General features: G+C 36.7%; 2 protein-coding genes across 4 annotated transcripts in view; both read left to right on the top strand.

Annotated features, from left to right (window-relative positions):
- Positions 1-1,862: 1,862 nt before the first annotated feature.
- LOC106924933 (glycine receptor subunit beta-like) lies at positions 1,863-11,963 on the top strand. The gene is made up of 10 exons (XM_014998902.2): positions 1,863-1,987; positions 3,202-3,308; positions 4,243-4,310; positions 5,036-5,262; positions 6,135-6,217; positions 6,298-6,435; positions 7,623-7,775; positions 9,127-9,275; positions 10,318-10,476; positions 11,293-11,963. The coding sequence occupies exons 1-10, from the start codon at positions 1,863-1,865 to the stop codon at positions 11,584-11,586; spliced, it is 1,503 nt and encodes a 500-aa protein (XP_014854388.2). The 3' UTR covers positions 11,587-11,963.
- Positions 11,964-14,922: 2,959 nt separating this feature from the next.
- LOC106924931 (glutamate receptor 2-like) overlaps positions 14,923-18,234 on the top strand; it is a 46,438-nt gene continuing 43,126 nt past the window's right edge. For all 3 annotated transcript variants that reach the window (XM_014998897.2, XM_014998896.2, XM_088006041.1), the window contains exon 1: positions 14,923-15,355. In XM_014998897.2, the coding sequence (XP_014854383.1) occupies positions 15,259-15,355 (97 nt within the window). In that variant the 5' untranslated portion in view covers positions 14,923-15,258. The remainder of the gene's footprint in view (positions 15,356-18,234) is intronic.

Raw genomic sequence — 18,234 nt, 5'->3', positions numbered from 1 at the left:
CAACCAGAACGATTAAGCTAACAGAAAACACCTCTGTCTCTTCTTTACACATACAGCAAGCATGGACTCTGCAGAAATGTTATGAAACTATGTCCTGAAACAATTAACGGATTAATTGTGATTAATCAATTAATCATCAATCATTAACTAGAATATAAAGATTAGAAACATATACAACTGGGTGAAAAATGCAACATATTAAAAGCAGTAATTAAACCAAAACTGTACAAAAATATTTACACTTTGCATTTAAGATTCATTGTCTGTAAATATGTTTCACCCAGAATTTCTCAAGTGAATAAAAATCTGTAAGTAATGCTTTTGTATTGCATTTTTGGAAAATCATAAAATAAAAAGAAACTGGACTTTTAATGTATTTCTAATATTGTAATAAAAAGGCTTATTAAATGAAAAATATGTAGAATTAGCCATTTTTTCATCTTATTAATCGATTTATCGTCAGAATAATCTATAGAATAACCGTTTGCTAAAATAATCACTAGTTGCAACCCAAGTAATTTGGAGACAAAAACAAAATATTATTAATAATAAAACATAATAAAAAAAATATCTGTTACAAACTTATATTTTATGCTTTTATTTCTGCTCATTTTAATAAAATATTATAAATTAGAATATTACATCAGACTAATAAATATTTGATGGTTTGATGAAAAGGGTTTTTAATACCTGCTTAAAGGTCATTTTCAAAAGATACTTTTATTCTGAAAACCGGTCCATTTGGACACATATTCAAACTTATAGAGATTTACCCATAAATACCTGGATCCAGTTCAGAACAAATTCAGTTGAGTTAATTTTTTTTTAAATCCAGTAAAGATCAGTGTATGTCTACCAAAGTCATCATATAGTGAGCTTAAACTCGGTTGACTCGACTACGAAGAAGAAAATGTGAGTTTATTATCAGCAGATAACGACCTGGGATTCCAGCCTCAACATGTGTGAACAGAAAGAGCTGACTTGCCTCACTGCAGTTGGTCGACCTGATGAGCTGAGGTTAGCAACATTGGCCCCAGCAGAGTCCCAAAGGTAAATTTATCGCTCAGCGGTTCGTGGCTTCCTGCCAGGGAGTTTGGTCCACACTGAGGTTCCTCTGCAGAAGAGAGATTTTAGTCCTGAGGGGCCTTGGATCTGTGATGTTGTCCCAAATGGTTTTAAAGTCATTCTGGAGGTGCATTCTGTTGTTTTTGATAAGATAAAGAAGAGGAGGAGGGCAGATGTCCACCTGTTGGGAAAACACAACATCTTACCAAGTAAACTTTTTTAGATTCTAGTGCAAATATCTTGAAATAAGACAAAACTAACTTATCTGTAACCTTTCGGTAAGCTATGAGAGCTTGTTCAAAGTCAATAATTCCTTAATATTAATGAAAAAACTACTACATACTTTGCCAGATTATTTCACTTATAGTAAGACATTTTTCCTATGTTACAAGCGAAATTATCTGCCAGTGGAACTAGAACCATTTCACCATTATGAATGAGTTATTGACTTAAAACAGGCCTCTATATCTGAAAAGTTACCTGTAAATTAGCTTTCTTTTACTTCTAGGGAACTAAGATACTTGAACTAGAACTAGACCAAAACTACTTGGTAAGATTTTGTGTTTTTCCGAACGGAAAATATGAAGCAGTGAGTTTGGAAACTGAATGTGTAGTATTTACATTAGACCACTAGAGGGCTCTGTGACTCCATGTTTATAAAACCATCCAGCCACCTCCTGCTGTGCGATTCACTAATTGCGTTTAGAAAAGTGCTTCAAAAATTGTTGTAAAGCTTTTTTTGTAGAATGGATAAATCAATTTTTATCATTATTATTAAATTTTATTTTTCAGGCAACATGGCTCCTGTGTTTAGATCCATGATTTTGCTGCTGCTGCTGCTCTCCTGCTGGCAACCTGCTGGAGCCAAAGAAGGAAAATCCACCAAAAAAGGAAAGAAAGGAAAGCAAGTTGTCTGTCCATCGTAAGTAAAAATTAAAAAAAAAGGTTTGTCTATCAACCGTTGTAAAATTGGGTCTGGCACTCAAAACTCAGTGGACAAACTCCCGCTTTCTAACGTATCATCTTAAACCAGCTCTAAAAGAGTTCAGACTTATGTGGTCATTCAGATTATTGGTCAAAAATATAAGAAAACCAAACTGAAATCAAAATTCTTTGATCAGAAATACAGAAGAATGCTTGAAAAAATCCTTTCTACATCATTTGAGTTAGATTACTTTGATTCAAATTAAAATAATTCAGATTAAATGGGAATAAAACACAGCGTTCAATCATGTAATGTCTGTGTTGTGTTCTAACTTTGTAGAATTATTATATTTTCGATAATTCTACAAAATAATACCAGGCATTTATAATCACAGATATAAGATGGCTAAAGGAAAATTACAGTCAGGAAAAATCTTAAAATGGAGAATTGATGGACTTTAAAAGAACAACAAGACATAAAGGCCTTCAGCTGCGTTACTGTTAGGAGCCGTCTGACCATCTGTGTGATCACAGGTTTTATTTGCAGTTTTCTTCCCTGATGACACAGGATTCTTCCAAATTACAAAACCAGGACTCGTGATGATCAAGCTAACAGTGGCTCTGGCAGCGTTGAATGGATTTGTCAACACAGAGCTTAATCCTTAATCCCACTGAGAATATTTGGGATGTGGAGGAGAAGAGTTTACACAGCCCAAAGCCCCGTCCTCGGTACCGAGTCTGACAAAAAGGAAACTGCCGACGGATCTAAAATGTTATTAAACAATGATCAAAGTCTTAGTGGGAAACTTTTCGTTGTATGTTTAACTTTACAGTATTACTTGTACCTGTACAGAACAAACCGTGTTGGCGTTTCAGGTTAAAAACATTTCATTTGTAACACAGTGATGGTTTGTCCTGTTTTTTAATCTGTTGTGAAATCCGACTTTCCCAGTAGGAAGCAGGAAATTCCCAGTTCTGAGTACAACCGGAGTACTGCTTCAGGCTTCTGGAAACCAGTCAAACATTTTCCTTTTTTTACTGGATGTGCCACATTCCCCATCTCACCAATAGTGGTTTTCTGTTTTTTCCATGTAAACTGGGGCGGTTTAGATAATATTGCATTATTTCAAATGCAATAACTTTAATTGGTAAGGATTTAATTTTCAGCTCCTGTTTCGATCTAATCATGCAGCTTTGTTCTCTTTTTAACAGGCAGCTGTCACAGGAGGACTTAGCCCAGGTTCCAGCTAACTCCACCTCCAACATTTTGAATCGCCTGATGGTCAGTTATGACCCAAGAATAAGGCCCAACTTTCAAGGTAATGCAGAAATGTTCACAAAGGCACAAACTTAAACTTATTTTGTTAAACTGAATCAGAATAATAAAGAACGACTCCCAGTTTTTGGCTAAATTGTTAACAACGGTTCCTATTCGGGACAATTAGAAATAAAATGGACAATCTAACTGTAAACAAAAATAACTAAAAGTGGAAATGTTTTGAGCTGTGAGGAATCCTTTTTCACTGAGGTTGAAGGTTGTATTTGGAAATAATGTCACATCAGAAAATCCACTAGCAGCAATTCAGGCCTAACAATGAACATCAGTGTCATAAATCTGTTCAACACGTCCGAAGCATTCTGGTTCTGACTTTCTGACCTTAGAGCACAAATGAAATTCAACATGACTTCACACACACACACACACACACCCACACACACGCACACACACACACACGCACACACACACACACACACACACCAATACCAGAAATAACAGATTTAGTTGTATCTTAAAGCAGAGACTGTGTTTTGTTTGTAACATTTGCATGAAATAATCTTACAGAAGTTACTTATTCACTGCAAAAACACAAAGTATTTTTGGTCTAGTTTCTGATGCAAATATCTTACCACATTTGAAATAAGGCAGAAATTATTTACAAGTAACTTTTCAGAAAGAATTATGAGCTTGTTTTAAGCAAATAATTCATTAATATTGATGAAAAAAGTGTAGGTTTCATTGGCAGATTATTTCACAAGACATGTTTTCCCATGTTAAAGTGAAATAAACTTCCAGTATGACATTTTCACAAATATTTTTGATTTTAAAACAAGCTCATTTTTCTTGCTGAACTTGCAAGTTATTTTTGTCTTATTTCAATAGTACTAAGATATTTGCAGTAAATATCTTCTACTGCTTGGTAAGATTTTGTGCTTTACTCGTTAATCTGCAATATTCCTGTTGCTTTATTCCAGGAATCCCAGTCGAGTCCAGGGTGAACATCTTCATCAACAGCTTTGGCTCCATCCAGGAAACGACCATGGTGATTCCACTCACAGTTTCTTTTTTAGTGTCGCTGAAATTATGCTGCACTAAAAACATCAGTCCCAACACATTAACCATAGCTGATCAAATGGGCCCTTTATTTTTCTACATAGTTAATAAATCCTATAATATTTGATCTGCACAAAAACAATTTATTTCCTGCCTCTGTTCAAGTTCGGGGTAAGTCCAGAGAAATTTGTCTTCTTTCATCTTTATCTTGTTTTCACCAGAGACCCACAACATTAAGGACCGAAAAGCTGATCGGTTCAAAATTAATTTTCAACTAATTAAAAAATGAATATTAGAGATGTGAGGGTACTTTTTATTTACATAATTCAATATTAGACAGATTACAAAGTTTTAACAAGACTCAGTAATATATTATTCTTTAAAGTTAAATAAATGGACATTATTGCTTGGTAGTGATTTAGTACCTCATTTAAGAACTTTACTGTATTTTTATTTTGATCATTAATTACATGAGTCATGTTAATTATTAAAGATTTTAAGAATCAAATACAACACTATAAAAATACAGTCTATTCATTAATGTATTCCTAAAAGATAGGAGGAAAAAACATTTTACTCCTTTTATTAATCAAGTTTAATATTCATATTCACAAAATAAATAATTTAAATCTAAGATTTCTGTATCTAAATTTGAAACACTGGTAATGGAGGTGTGGTGAGAATCCAAACTAAATGAGAATGTTTTCTACCCAGGACTACAGAGTGAATATATTTCTTCGTCAGAGATGGAACGACCCTCGTCTTCGACTGCCTACTGACTTTAAAAGTGAAGCGCTGACTGTTGATCCCAAAATGTTCCAGTGTTTGTGGAAACCAGACCTGTTTTTTGCCAATGAAAAAAATGCAAACTTTCACGATGTCACACAGGACAACATTCTTCTCTTCATATTCAGGAACGGAGATGTCTTAATCAGCATGAGGTATCCAGCCACGTCTTCTGACATTACGCCACAACATCCACACGCTCCGAACGGTCGAACGATTTGAAAATGATAATGCGTTTAATGCATGTGCACAGGCACCATGTCAGACATCCAACACAAAAAAAAATCATTTTAACTCTGAGAACAGACTGAGAAATGCAACAAAAAGGAGCAAAAAGCAGAAAATAAACCAAAAACATTCATGTTTGTAGATTTTGGTGGAACTGATTTGCAGTCCTGAAGTTTTAAATCTCTACCTGCACTATGCATGTATTGAAATATTCACAGATCCATAATTGAAACTCTCTGTGTGGCTAATTTAATAACATCAAAATGAAAATGAACAGTTAAGTACTGGAACTCTTTATATTTTGTGCTGATGTTGGATTTTGAGGTCTGAGTCGGTGAGAAACTTTTGAGTTTTGCAGGCAGTCTTCCTGTTGCACTGGGTCTTCCAGCTGATCTTTCTGACTTGGATCATGGAAATTTGAAATTTGGAAATCAAAATATGCATATATGCATAACGAATGAATACAAATGAATGAATGTGATTAATTAAAATACAATATGTATGCTATCAATAAAAATCTGCTGTTTCTTTTATCTTGTCATTTAAAATATTGAAATTCTACAAATTAAATTGTAGAAGTTAATCTTTGAAAATGTTAAGTCTGTTTCTTGGTGTCTAATTACTATCCGGCAATAAGAAATATGATGAAAATGGGAAGCTGTAATGTCAGTGGAAGCCGTGGAAGCTCATATTACTCCTCTGGATTCTCTCTAAAAGCTATAAATGTTATTTTAAAATGATGCTAAATGATTCATAATGGTTGTTCACCCGGATGTGTTGTGCATGTACTTATATGCAGACTTTCAGTGACTCTGTCTTGTCCCCTGGACCTCACACTCTTCCCTATGGACACACAGTTCTGTAAGATGCAGCTGGAGAGCTGTGAGTAGAAACATGCAGTGCTGACATGCACACTAAATATAAATATATGCACATAAACTAAGTCTGTTTGCATGTTTTAGTTGGCTACACCACCAGTGATCTGGTGTTCATGTGGCAGTCGGACCCGGTTCAGATGGATGAGATCGCTCTCCCTCAGTTTGACATCAAACAAGAAGACATAAAGTATGGAAACTGTACAAAGTACTACCAAGGAACGGGTTCGTAATCCTCATTTATCACTTTCAGTAACTCTGTGCAAATATACAGTGCATCCAGATATTGTTCGCAGTGCTTCATGTTTTCCAAATTTTATGTTAGAGACTGGATTGTACTAAATTAATGTCTTTAATAGAAATTCTACACAAATATCCCATTATAATAATGTGGAAATTGATTTAATTTGTATTTAAAACAGAAAAGCATCTGCAGAGTGAAGAACTCCTGAGTATGTGGGAGAGTTTAGTTTTGATAGTGAAGATAATGTGGTGAAAACCTCAGTGGCTTTGCATTTTATAGGTCATGCAAAGGTCAAACTCACGACGGTGCATTAAGGCCACTGTACATAGAAAAGAAAAAAAACAAGTAAATTTCTGCCAAAAAAGGACATTTCTGAGCTCTGAAATTCTGAGATTAAACAATTTTTCCAATTTTTCAGAAAAAACTTGGACATTTCTGAGTCAAAACGTTTCAACTTTTGAAACTCAGAAATGTCCTTGTTGTTTCTAGAAAATTTCTGAGATTAATCTCAAAATTTCAGAGTATTTTCTATCAAATTTTAAACTTTTCAAAAGCAGAAATTTCAAATTTTTTCCAGGAAATTTCTATATTTCCTATATTTTCTACCTACATTAACCCATTACGCCGTCGTACAAACTAAACTCTTGCTGAGTAAATACTGCATGTTAAAATATGATTTGTGTAAACTGAATCTTCTGAAATATATTGCTAAGGCCAAGAACTATAATAAAACTTAAAGTGCAGTCAGACACAAGAGGTTCTGCAGACCGTTTGTGTTTTCAAACGTACACACTCGCAGCGTGTTGCTTGTGTGGGCGTGAGACACTATTAGCATCAGATGTTTCGTAGAAATGCCTTTTTCCCCACTGAGCGCTCCGGCATTGTCACTGTGCCTTTCTGTTTCAGGGAGTTGTTGCTATAGAAACAGGAATCCTAATTTGGCTGACTTGACTATTGCAAAAAAATAAATAAAAAAATGCTGCTTGTATTTTACTGGGACTCTGAGCTAAAAATAATGCAATGCTGCAACAGTGCAAACACACCTTCTGAAATAATCCCTGCTGAAGCTCATATGCAAACATTTTTATCATTTTAACTCAGGGTTTATAAAGAGTAGCAACAGCAGATTTAACTAATGTGACGCTGCATTTTTATGATTTTCTTCCAGGGTACTACACCTGTGTTGAGGTGATTTTCATGCTGCGTCGACAGGTTGGATTCTACATGATGGGAGTTTATGCTCCGACTCTGCTGCTTGTTGTTTTGTCCTGGTTGTCATTCTGGATCAACCCAGACGCTTCAGCTGCACGGGTGCCACTTGGTGAGCACAAACACACATATGTGTTGTGTTCATTGATCCATTTCCAAACCTATTATACTTACTGATGTAAAAACGTACCTTCCAACTCACAAGTCGCATAAAGTCGAAATAAACAAATCGTAAATCATAAAATCATTTTGTCAGTACAAAGCAGAATTCACACCAATCAGGTATAACATTGTGATGGATGTAATGAAGTACACTGATTACCACATATCAGTGGTAACCTGGCATATATTAAAGGAGATATGTTATGCAAAATTCACATTTTGTATGTTTTTGTACTTGTACTTGGATTTCTAATGGTTCTAAAAACAGCCCAAGTGCTTAAAAAAACTCTCAACAAGTTTTGGCAGTAAGTTCATGTTTTTTGGTGTCTGGAAAATGGGCCGTTTCAAAAACCTCCGGAATATAATGAGTAACAACACAAATCAGCAAGCAGTGACCGTTAGCTAGCAACCCTGGGAAGCCCAGGTAACGACCTGGCAACTCCCAGCAATCCACAGAGGAACTCATTTGGATTTAAAGTGACAAGACACCCTAAAACAGCTCATTCCAAAAGGAAATCCAAACTGAACAGATTGAAATCTCATTATCTAAAATGATTTAGTGCAAAAAATGTAATGAACGTGTTTTGTATAGCCCATAGACCTTTCTTAACCTGTTCAAGGAAGCATAATCGGTCACATTTAAGCAAAAAAAAAAAAGTATTTATGTCTTTGAACTTCTTTTCAATCTTCCCAGAGAATATTTCAGTTTAATTACTAATAAAACTTTGATATAATGGCCATATCCAGTCATAAAGATGTAGTTTGTGCAGCTTGCCTCGACCGGCCGTGTGGAGTGGAGAGTAGGATGTTTCGGCTGCTCGCCGTCCTGGTAAAGATTCGCTGGTTCCTACAGATAGCAGTGAGGTTTGCTTGCTGTGAAGGAGACAAGGACTATATTGTAACTGGTAGCTGGTGGTGTCTTCATCACTTTAATGGCTTTAGCAGAAAAAATAACTAAGATTATAAATTAATGGTATCCCAACAGCCAAACAGTCCAGTACCTCAATGCTTATGGCATATATTTAACAACATTTAAGACTTTATTTTTATAAATTAATCATCCTTAGCCATGAATGCTTTAATCATGAAAGCTATGACAGGAACTTATTACACAGATGAAAATGAGTCATTTGTTAAAGTCATTGTAAGTCTGATGTATCACGCTGAGAGATGAGAGTGCTAAAAATACTTTTTCTCCTTTTGTCTTTTCCTTTGAATAATTGTTGTAGAGCAAGGGTTACAGAAAAGATAACTCTGATCTGATAAAATATATGTTTCTGTTGCCGTCTGCTTATTTCCAGGTATTTTATCAGTTCTCTCTCTGTCCAGTGAGAGCATGTCCTTGGCTTCAGAGCTGCCAAAAGTCTCATACGTAAAGGCCATTGATATATGGCTGATCGCCTGCCTGCTCTTTGGGTTTTTCTCCCTGGTGGAATATGCTGTGGTGCAGGTCGGCTCTAAGACACACACACACATGTTTGTGTTGCTATCTTTGTGGGGACTTTCCATTGACTTCCATTCATTTCTATAGCCTAAACCTTACCTTTACCCTTTTCCTAACCCTAACCATCACATAATGAATAAAGTCAGAACAGCAGGACCTGTGCAGGGTTCTGTCTTAAAGTGATCCACAACTAGTTGAACATGTTAGCCTAAATATGTTGTTCTTTGTAGGACTCATTCTTACATATGAGTATAAACTCATACTTACATCAAAAATTGTTTGTGTTTATTATATGTGGCCATTTTTTCACCTGTGCAGGTAAGTTTTAGTGGAGTCGAGTGTAAAAACAAAAAACAAAATGAAAAATGTAGAAGGTGATGAGAACAACCTTAAAAGTTTGGATGAAGCAAACTGCCTCAAGATTTCACATGTCATTATTTACCAGATATCAGCGCTAGCTGGCGCTAGCACCATTAGCAGGAGCTAACAGGAAATAAAAACAAATCGCAAGAAAATGAATGGATATTTAAAGTGACAATGAAGTATTTTTACGTCATTGTGACAGATTATATTTCAGAAAATGAGTTAAGAAACTGGAGCTCTTAGCAGTATTGCTACACCCATATTGCTGCACCCATTTCCAAGCAGCAGCTGCTCAAACACCTGATTTTTGGCTGAATATGTCCTCTTCATCCATTTGCTTCTCCTTATTTTCATTTCTTCTTGTCATTTCTGCATTGCCTTAAATTTCAATGTGCTCTAGTTCAAATTGAAAGGGATAAATGTTACTTATTGTGTAAAAATTACTGTTGTGGCAGGTCAGAGCTAGCACTGTAGCACGTAGCATTTGACGTCTACCCAGGACGCATTTAAGCCGACGTCCGTGTAACAATATTTTATTTAAATGTATAAAAAAAAACTAATCACCCTACAGTTTTTCACTATATTGTTGTTGCATTTGAAATAAATGCTTCTTGATACAGCTAGTCATGAATCCCTGTACAGATCACACAGGCTCTTCTAACCACACTTCTTTCTTTCTATGTAGGTTTTTCTCAACACTCCCAAACTGATTGAAGAGGAGAAAGCAAAAATGGCCACAAAGGAAAAAGCTTTGAAAGAAAAGGAAGCAAAGAAGCCTTCAAATAAATCAAACAACACAGTCAATGGGACAGGTGGAACGCCCATTCATGTCAACACTTTACAGGTGAAGGCAACCTGCAGAGAAGCTGCAATTATATACAGAAAATCTACTGCAAAACATAATAAAATTGCTTTTACCTGAAACAGAAATACAACAATTGTTTCTTATGCAGCTAAAAAATACCATTTTGAAAATTATTTTAATATAATTCCTGACATGGATTTATTATTTCAAATCACATACAGTAAACACCTAATAAATTTAGTCACAGTTTTCACATGTTGTAATGCAATGTGGTGATGCTGCAAGAATGTTTAAAAGCAAAACAAATCAAGTTTTAAAAGGAGGCAGTTTCATTGGATTACATTTTATATAATGGAATGTGTAGGAAAAAAGTAACCAAGTAATTAAGTAAGCACTTTGCTTTGTTGCTGAAAATGTGCTATATAAATAAAATTACCTTTATCTTTAGTAAAGCAACTGGATTACTCTTAATATTTAAAAACTACGTTGTCTGATGGACCAAAATATCAAGCTAAGTGGATTTTTTTATTTATTTAAATGACCAAAATGACAATAATTCGTATAAACAACAAAAAATAACAAAAGCAGGTAAAAGAAACATTTTTCCAAATCAGTTTCTTTCAATAAAACACTTATAAATCTTTAACAAAAACTGCAGGTGTGTGTCTGCGTCTGGTGAATTTTTGGTTTTTTAGTCAATCCATAACTTTTACTCAAGCAAGAGCAGAAACACTTCATCATAAAATGACTTCAGTAAAAGTTCATTTTTTCAAAAATGTAACTCAAGTAAATGTAATTGAGTAAATAACTAGTTACTACCCAGCTCTGCTCAGTCATTTGTTCTTTTTGTAACAGGTGGTTGAAAACCGCTGCAAGAAAGTTTGCACCTCCAAGTCGGACCTTCGCTCCAATGACTTTAGCATTGTGGGGTCTTTACCTCGAGACTTTGAACTTTCCAACTTCGACTGTTATGGTAAACCTGTTGAGGTCACAGGAGCTCTCAAGTCTCAGAACAAAACCAACAAGAAACCCCCCCCACCAAAACCCGTCATACCTGCTGCTGCTAAACGCGTCGACCTCTATGCCAGAGCGCTCTTCCCCTTCTCTTTCCTCTTCTTCAACGTGGTTTATTGGTCAACCTATCTGTGAACGACAGATCGAAATAAATTAGTTTGTATCGTAATAGAAAGTATCTGTACTCATAAATGAGATTGCAAATTATATCCTGAATTGTGTCCTGGTATTTCATATTACAGGTGATGATGTTATATTTCATACCTCCATATAAAAACTGTAAAAACCGCTTTTCCTCCTGTAATTGTAAATGAGCACAACCTGAAACTTCAAAGCTGTTTCATTTGCCTTGCTTCCGCCTGCAGATGGAAAAATGTTGCATGTGTGTTTCTGTGTTCAACAGCATGATGTTTTGTGTTACTTAAACTATGCTGCAGTCAGACCAATTAGACTATGTTACTGTAGCTCTTTACAGAAATGCATACAAGTCTCAGCTGGCCAATACTGTCAAATACATGCTTACATAATAAATACATTCCAAAAATATAGATGTGACTCTTTTTCTTGATACCTATTCTTATTTTAAAGGTTCAAATTGGAGATTATATTGGATTTTTATATTTATTACTGCAGATGTGATGGTGGCTGGGTAACACTACTCCTTAGTGTCAGCCAGTGTAGCAACAAACACTGAATTAAAACAACACACACATTTTTTTCTCACTGTTTGAAGTTAAAATAAACCATAATAGTTTTGTTTTAGGTCAGTTAGAGTTACCAAAATTATTTTTTTATTGGCTAAATTCCACAATAATGACAGAAGGGATGTCGTTTATGGGATTTATTTACTGATAAATACATAAATCAATAAATAAATAAACCTACATCAGGAACATCAGGCAAATGCGACACAACTCTGACCTTTTCACCTCTCAAAAAAATCCAGTCTGTACCACTTCCATATAAAATTGGATACGTATCCGAATGTTTTCAAAGCATTGGAGATCTGAACGGTCATTTCTCTCTTTATGCTGCTTTTATGTTATTGATGGGAGACATGCGTCATAATTCTGCACCAGAAGTCAGAGGCTGTAAATCTGCATGTAAACAAGGCCTGAAAATTATGATCATGACCTTATGAAAAAATTACAATCACACCACTCCAATCTATATAAATCTCTCTGGCTTTCATTGGGATTTTTACTGGATCCATCTATGACCTTGTCAGCTGTAGTGTGTTTTTCCCCCGTAGGTTTTCCCTTTTTTCATTAAAGAACATTGTTTCACAGTCGTTCTCTGCACGAGAGGCTGTGAAACAGTCTGGTGATGCTTTTAATGTTGCAAATGCCAAGTGATTGCTGGGTTTTGCTTCTAAAACCCAAAGCTATTACAGATCCATGACAACATTAAAAGCCTCACATTCCACTGGCAGAAAAATGTCCCCTTAATGTTAGTGTGAAATAATAATTTCAGCCCAGCCTTGTAGAACTGTCATAGTTTTCATCACAGTTCTTGTGTTGACAAAATATAGCAGGCATGAACTGAGTCTCAGACTCACAGCTGTGCACCATTTAGCGCTTCTCTGTTGTATTTTTCATGCATGAGAAATGTTTCACAGAACTGTTCGCCTGCAGAAATGAACAGCTGAAGCACTTTCTCCTCTTGTCCACAGCATATACTTCATATAGTCTGAGTGTAGGCATAACGTCACAGACACCAAAATGTTTTGATGATTGTCCCAACTTCAGACTCCACGCATCAACTTTTAGGTTTAATTTAAGCACTAATATAAAGTAATATTCCTTTATGGTTTAAACGTAACTAGGTCAAAGCTGTGCTGCAGCAGCTGCAACATTTAAGAAACCTTCTGCCTGAATATGTCTAAATAATCTGGGGCAATGTTGCCTTCACACCTTCAGCAAAGACAAATTATCAATGTCGTTAGTCCAACTGTCTGTGTCAAAATAATTGTGAATAAAATGAGCAGTTTGTTGTTCTGATGCAGCTTGTTTTTGTTAGTTAGCTTGTAGTGTGTTTTAAATGTGTCCATTCATTCTACCATACCTGTTCAATGGGCAAAAACAAGTTTTTAGCAGGTGCTTTTTATAAAGCCCACATGTTTTTAATTAAAAATATTTAATATTCTAATCTCAAATGTGCTTTCATTAGCTGCAAGCAGAAAAACAACTCTGGGTGTAGTTAATCTACATAATGTGTTTCACGTAGTGATAGAGTTGCTGATTTGAATGAACTTTTCAGTTATATTCTGATGAATTAATGGGTCTGTGTAAGAACAGAGGTGCAGGGGATGTATTAAGTACCTGGTGTCAAACAAAAGAAATAAAGGACAGAAGTAAAGGAGAGGGCGGATAGACACAAAGTGGCAGAGTGATTTGTAAAGAATAGTTGAAACCATGAAAGAGGTTGACAGGATCGTTGTGAGATCTGTGATGATGGATGATTTGGGGATATCGGCTCTAGCAAAAAGAGTGAAAAAGTCTGAGATGCTTTGAACAAGAGCAGAGGAGGAACGGTGGACAGCGGATGTTAAAAATGGAGCTGCCAGTGAGAAGAAAAAGAGGACGACCACAGAAAAGGTTAGTGGATGATTTATAGGTCTGTGTGACAGAGAAGGATGTGGGGACAGGGTGAGGTGGAGGCAGGTGATTGCCATGGCAACCCATAAAGGTAGCTGCTGTGAGAAGAAGTGAAAGATTGCCACAGTCATTTCAAACTGCTGCAAAATAGTAAAACACAAAGTCGTCCCATTTCAAACCAGGGAGTATGGAGTAGAGATCTGGGTGGGATGGAAACATTTTCCCTCAAAATTCACATTTCGCATGTTTCCATCTGGGGCTCAAATGCTTCTAAAAATCCCAAGCACTTAAAAAAAAACATCCAACCATTTTTTTTTAGAATAAGTTAATTGTTTGTGTTGTCTGGAAAATGAGCCGTTTCAAAAACCGGCACTGCTCCTCACCTAGCAACCCCAGCGAACCCCAGCCTGTTACCTAGCCCAGACTTCTAGAGGACTGCATTCTCTCTATCTCTTTCTCCTCTCTATTCTTCTCTTCCTTTTATTCTGTTTGACGTTTTGCCCCACCTCTCTTTCTTTCCTTTTCTCTTTTTCCTTTCCATTTCGCTTTTCGTGTCCATTGCATTGAAAGAAAGACAAACTGAAAGGGTTTTTGGTCAACATTGTTTTTCACTTGGAGAAGGAACTTTCTGAGATATAGATTGAGAAGAAACCCGGCATCTGACACATTTTCCAAAACTATTCCATTATATTTGTTATCTAGAATAGAAATGTACTTTTTAATCAGCTCAGAATTGAACTTTCTTAGCCCAATAACAAAACAACCAAATGACAATATTTATTAAGTCTGATTTACTCACGTTCATTCAAATACAAAAAAAAACATGATGCATCTCTACGTGATCCATCACCTGCGCGCAGGTGGAGTTGATCGATTACCTAAAAATAATACTTGAAAACATCTTAAACCACATGGAGGACTCCAGGACTCCCAGCACACAGCGTCCCCTACCTGACGGCGTTACCTCATCTGGCCGCTGCCGTACCTTCAGCTGTCGGCTGCTCTCGGTTTGCTCTCGTGCTTCATCGACGATTCAAGGCGCGTGCCTGCAAGTGAAGCGGCAGCAGCGGCACGCGCATCCTCCCCGGATCCAGATCAGAGAGCATCTGCAGTGGCCGAGCCGTCTCTCAGCAGCCCCGGACCCGCACCATGAGTCCGCATCGCGCCTGATGGTGGTGCGTTGGTGAACCGCTCAGCAGATCGACGTGGCATGGCGTGCAGGCGCCCGGACTCCACCATGAAGCTGCTCCTTGTGATGACTTTCTTATTCCGCCAGGCATTTTCCGGTTCTCCGAGCGTCCAGATCGGTAGGGTTTTGGGGGTTTCTGGCGTCAAGCCATCGTTTTGGTTCTTTTTTGCCTTTTCTGTTCCGCCGTGCATGTTAATTAGCCTCCTCCTCTGCACACTGCCGTCTCCTTCCCATTCATCGCGCCCCCACTGTGGGCCTCTCTCCTCCCTGTCCTGATGCTGCTGTGGGAAAGGAGAGGCCTCCTGACAGCTCCTCGGTCGACGCAGTCTCCGATCTGTTAACATGTTTTTTATAATTTCAGTAAATATCGCATCAACAATAACCTACAGGCGAAAAGGCCGCCTGCAGATATTTGGAGTTAAAGGCATTCCAGATTATTTAAACTGGGCTTTATTTAGCTGCAGAGCGACGTTATGATAGACTACAGAGGATATCCTCTGTAGTCTATATATATATATATATATATATATATATATATATATATATATATATATATATATATATATATATATATATATTTGATTGTGTTCAATGATTTATTTCTGATTATCTTAATTCATCTTGCCTGCATCCTTTATTTAACCATGAAAATTACTGATAAAAAAAAAAAACTCTTCTAAGAATGGCCCCCAACTGCAGCAACATAAAACACAACAAATCCAAAAATACAAGACTAGATATATCACATCTAGTCTTGTGATATATGACCAAAACTTTGGATTTTTGTCAAGCTTCCATTGCTTTGTTGCTTCAGGTTTTGTTACGGTTTGAATCTTTGTGCAACAATTTCATATTCTTTGGATTTTCTGTTGGATTCTTTTACAAATATTGTGACTGTTCTGTTAGAACTGATCTCTAACTGCCTGAGTCCACTCTCTGTTTTCTTCTTGCATTTAATTCATTCAACACCTTCCCTCTCATGTTTTCATTCTGTGATGCTATCCTCGGCACATTGCAGCTGTTTTTATTTAACAGGATTTAGTTGAAATCTGGTTTCTGTCACCTCTTTTCACACCTGCCTCATTCATCAGTTCAGCTGTTTTTAAGCTGAGCTCTCATTGTCAGTCATTTGCTGTTGGATCTCTAAATGTTCTGATTTTTGGCATATATGGAAACATTCACTCACTGATAGATTCATTGGGTACACCTGTTCGCAGCTAACACAAATAGCTGCCAAAAGGTCATATGAAGCATACCAATGCATTTAGGCATCCAGGCGTTGTGAAGATGACTTAGAAAACTGTACCCTTTCTCTGATTGCTATTTACAGCAGGAAAATGCCCCGATTCATAAGGTTCAAAGTTGTTGTTTTTTTACCATGACGATGAGCTCAATGGACTCCTGTCACAAATCTCAGTCTCAGGGTGTTTTCACACATGACAGTCTGGTGGGATTGGTTTGACTGGAGACAAAAATTGCAACATTTCTTACATTTTCAGATGGTGTGGGCTGGTTTCACACTGCATTGTGTCAAACAAAACAAACCCTTTGAAAAATCAATACCCCTCCTCGCCTGTGGAGGCGCTGCAGCAAGAATCGCTGAAGGAAATGACACAAAAACCTCTAAACAAGATATGAGCATCTTTTCTTCAAAAATGGAATACCATCAGATTTTAGCGGTTGTAAGATTTCTGTTTGGTCTTTGGTAAAAGACCACAAGCTATTTCACTCGCTAGCACTAGACTCACGCATTTGTTTTGGTTGTATTTACCCATAATGCCATGCGCTATAATCCATTTCCTGCTTTTGGAACGGTCTTCGGTCCGCTTGGCGTTCACATGTGCATTCGCACCAGAGTTCACTTCATCCAAACCGAGACCGAGACTGAGGCAGACCAGAGTTTGTTTGTTTTTTATCTGCGTCAGCATTTAATTAACCTCCCCAAACAAATCAGATTTTCTAGGAAAATGAAAGAAAGTTTGATTAAGTCCAAGATTTCTGGATGTACAGCCAACAAATCATCCATGGAAATGTTTCTGTTACATATATATGACACGAATAATAAATCACTTGTGGAGGCTCCCCAGTAGTTTATGATTCACCGACAGGTAACTGGTAACTTGGTAACTAAAAGCTGGACTGGAAGTAATCACCACACACACCTCCAAGTTGCACCAACGGTCAAAGTTGATGATTGCTGGGAGCAGACATATGTTTCAGGCTCCCTTTTGGACTTTCAAAGAAAAATCCTGGTGTCACTTTTAGTGATGAGGAGGAAGACAAACTGAGTTGTTTTATATAATTCAGCTGATCATGAATAACAACTGTTTGATCAACTCTGCATGATCAGCTTTAAATATGTTTAGATTTTACTCTGCATGATCAGACACGACTGGATGTGGAACAGCATCGCCACAGCGCACTGCGCCCAGATTAAAGTCATTTTAACTTGGCTCAGCTGAGAGGATGACACGCTTTGCTGCTTTTTCTACATCCGTGCATATCGTCATGAAGCCGAAGAGCTGAGGATGTTTCCTCCTCCACAGCAGGGCGAAAACTGAGAGCGGAGGCCTTGAAAAGTCAGGCACATTTTGAGGAACTCTGGAGGTTTTTACAAGTTAGAAACATCCTGGAACTAAGTTAAAAAAAAAAAACTTTTAAAAAAGTAAAGTTTTTTGGATTACGATGAATCATTTGAAACCTTTTTCCCCTTTAATGTGACATAAATCATGGGAATTCAAAATCAAACACATCTGGCCCGCCATAACTTTTTATGTGCTCCTCTAAAGTCTAACAAAACATCTAAATAAAACCTTCAAAATAACAACTATGTTATTTTGAAGTTATCAATCAAATTTAATCAGTTTTTTCCTGGTATACTTCCAAATTATATCAGTGTGAAAAGATGGTCAATATTATTTAACTTTAAGAAGTACTTACTGGAGGCAGAAATAGCTATTTATTCATGTTTCAGAAGTTTGTTAATGGATTTTATCA

This window comes from Poecilia mexicana, unplaced genomic scaffold, assembly GCF_051168715.1.
Source record: "Poecilia mexicana isolate PSO_F unplaced genomic scaffold, ASM5116871v1 scaffold_1, whole genome shotgun sequence".
Lineage (NCBI taxonomy): Eukaryota > Metazoa > Chordata > Actinopteri > Cyprinodontiformes > Poeciliidae > Poecilia > Poecilia mexicana.
The sequence above is the reverse complement of the archived record's forward strand: the minus strand, read 5'-3'. Positions and strand labels throughout refer to the sequence as shown.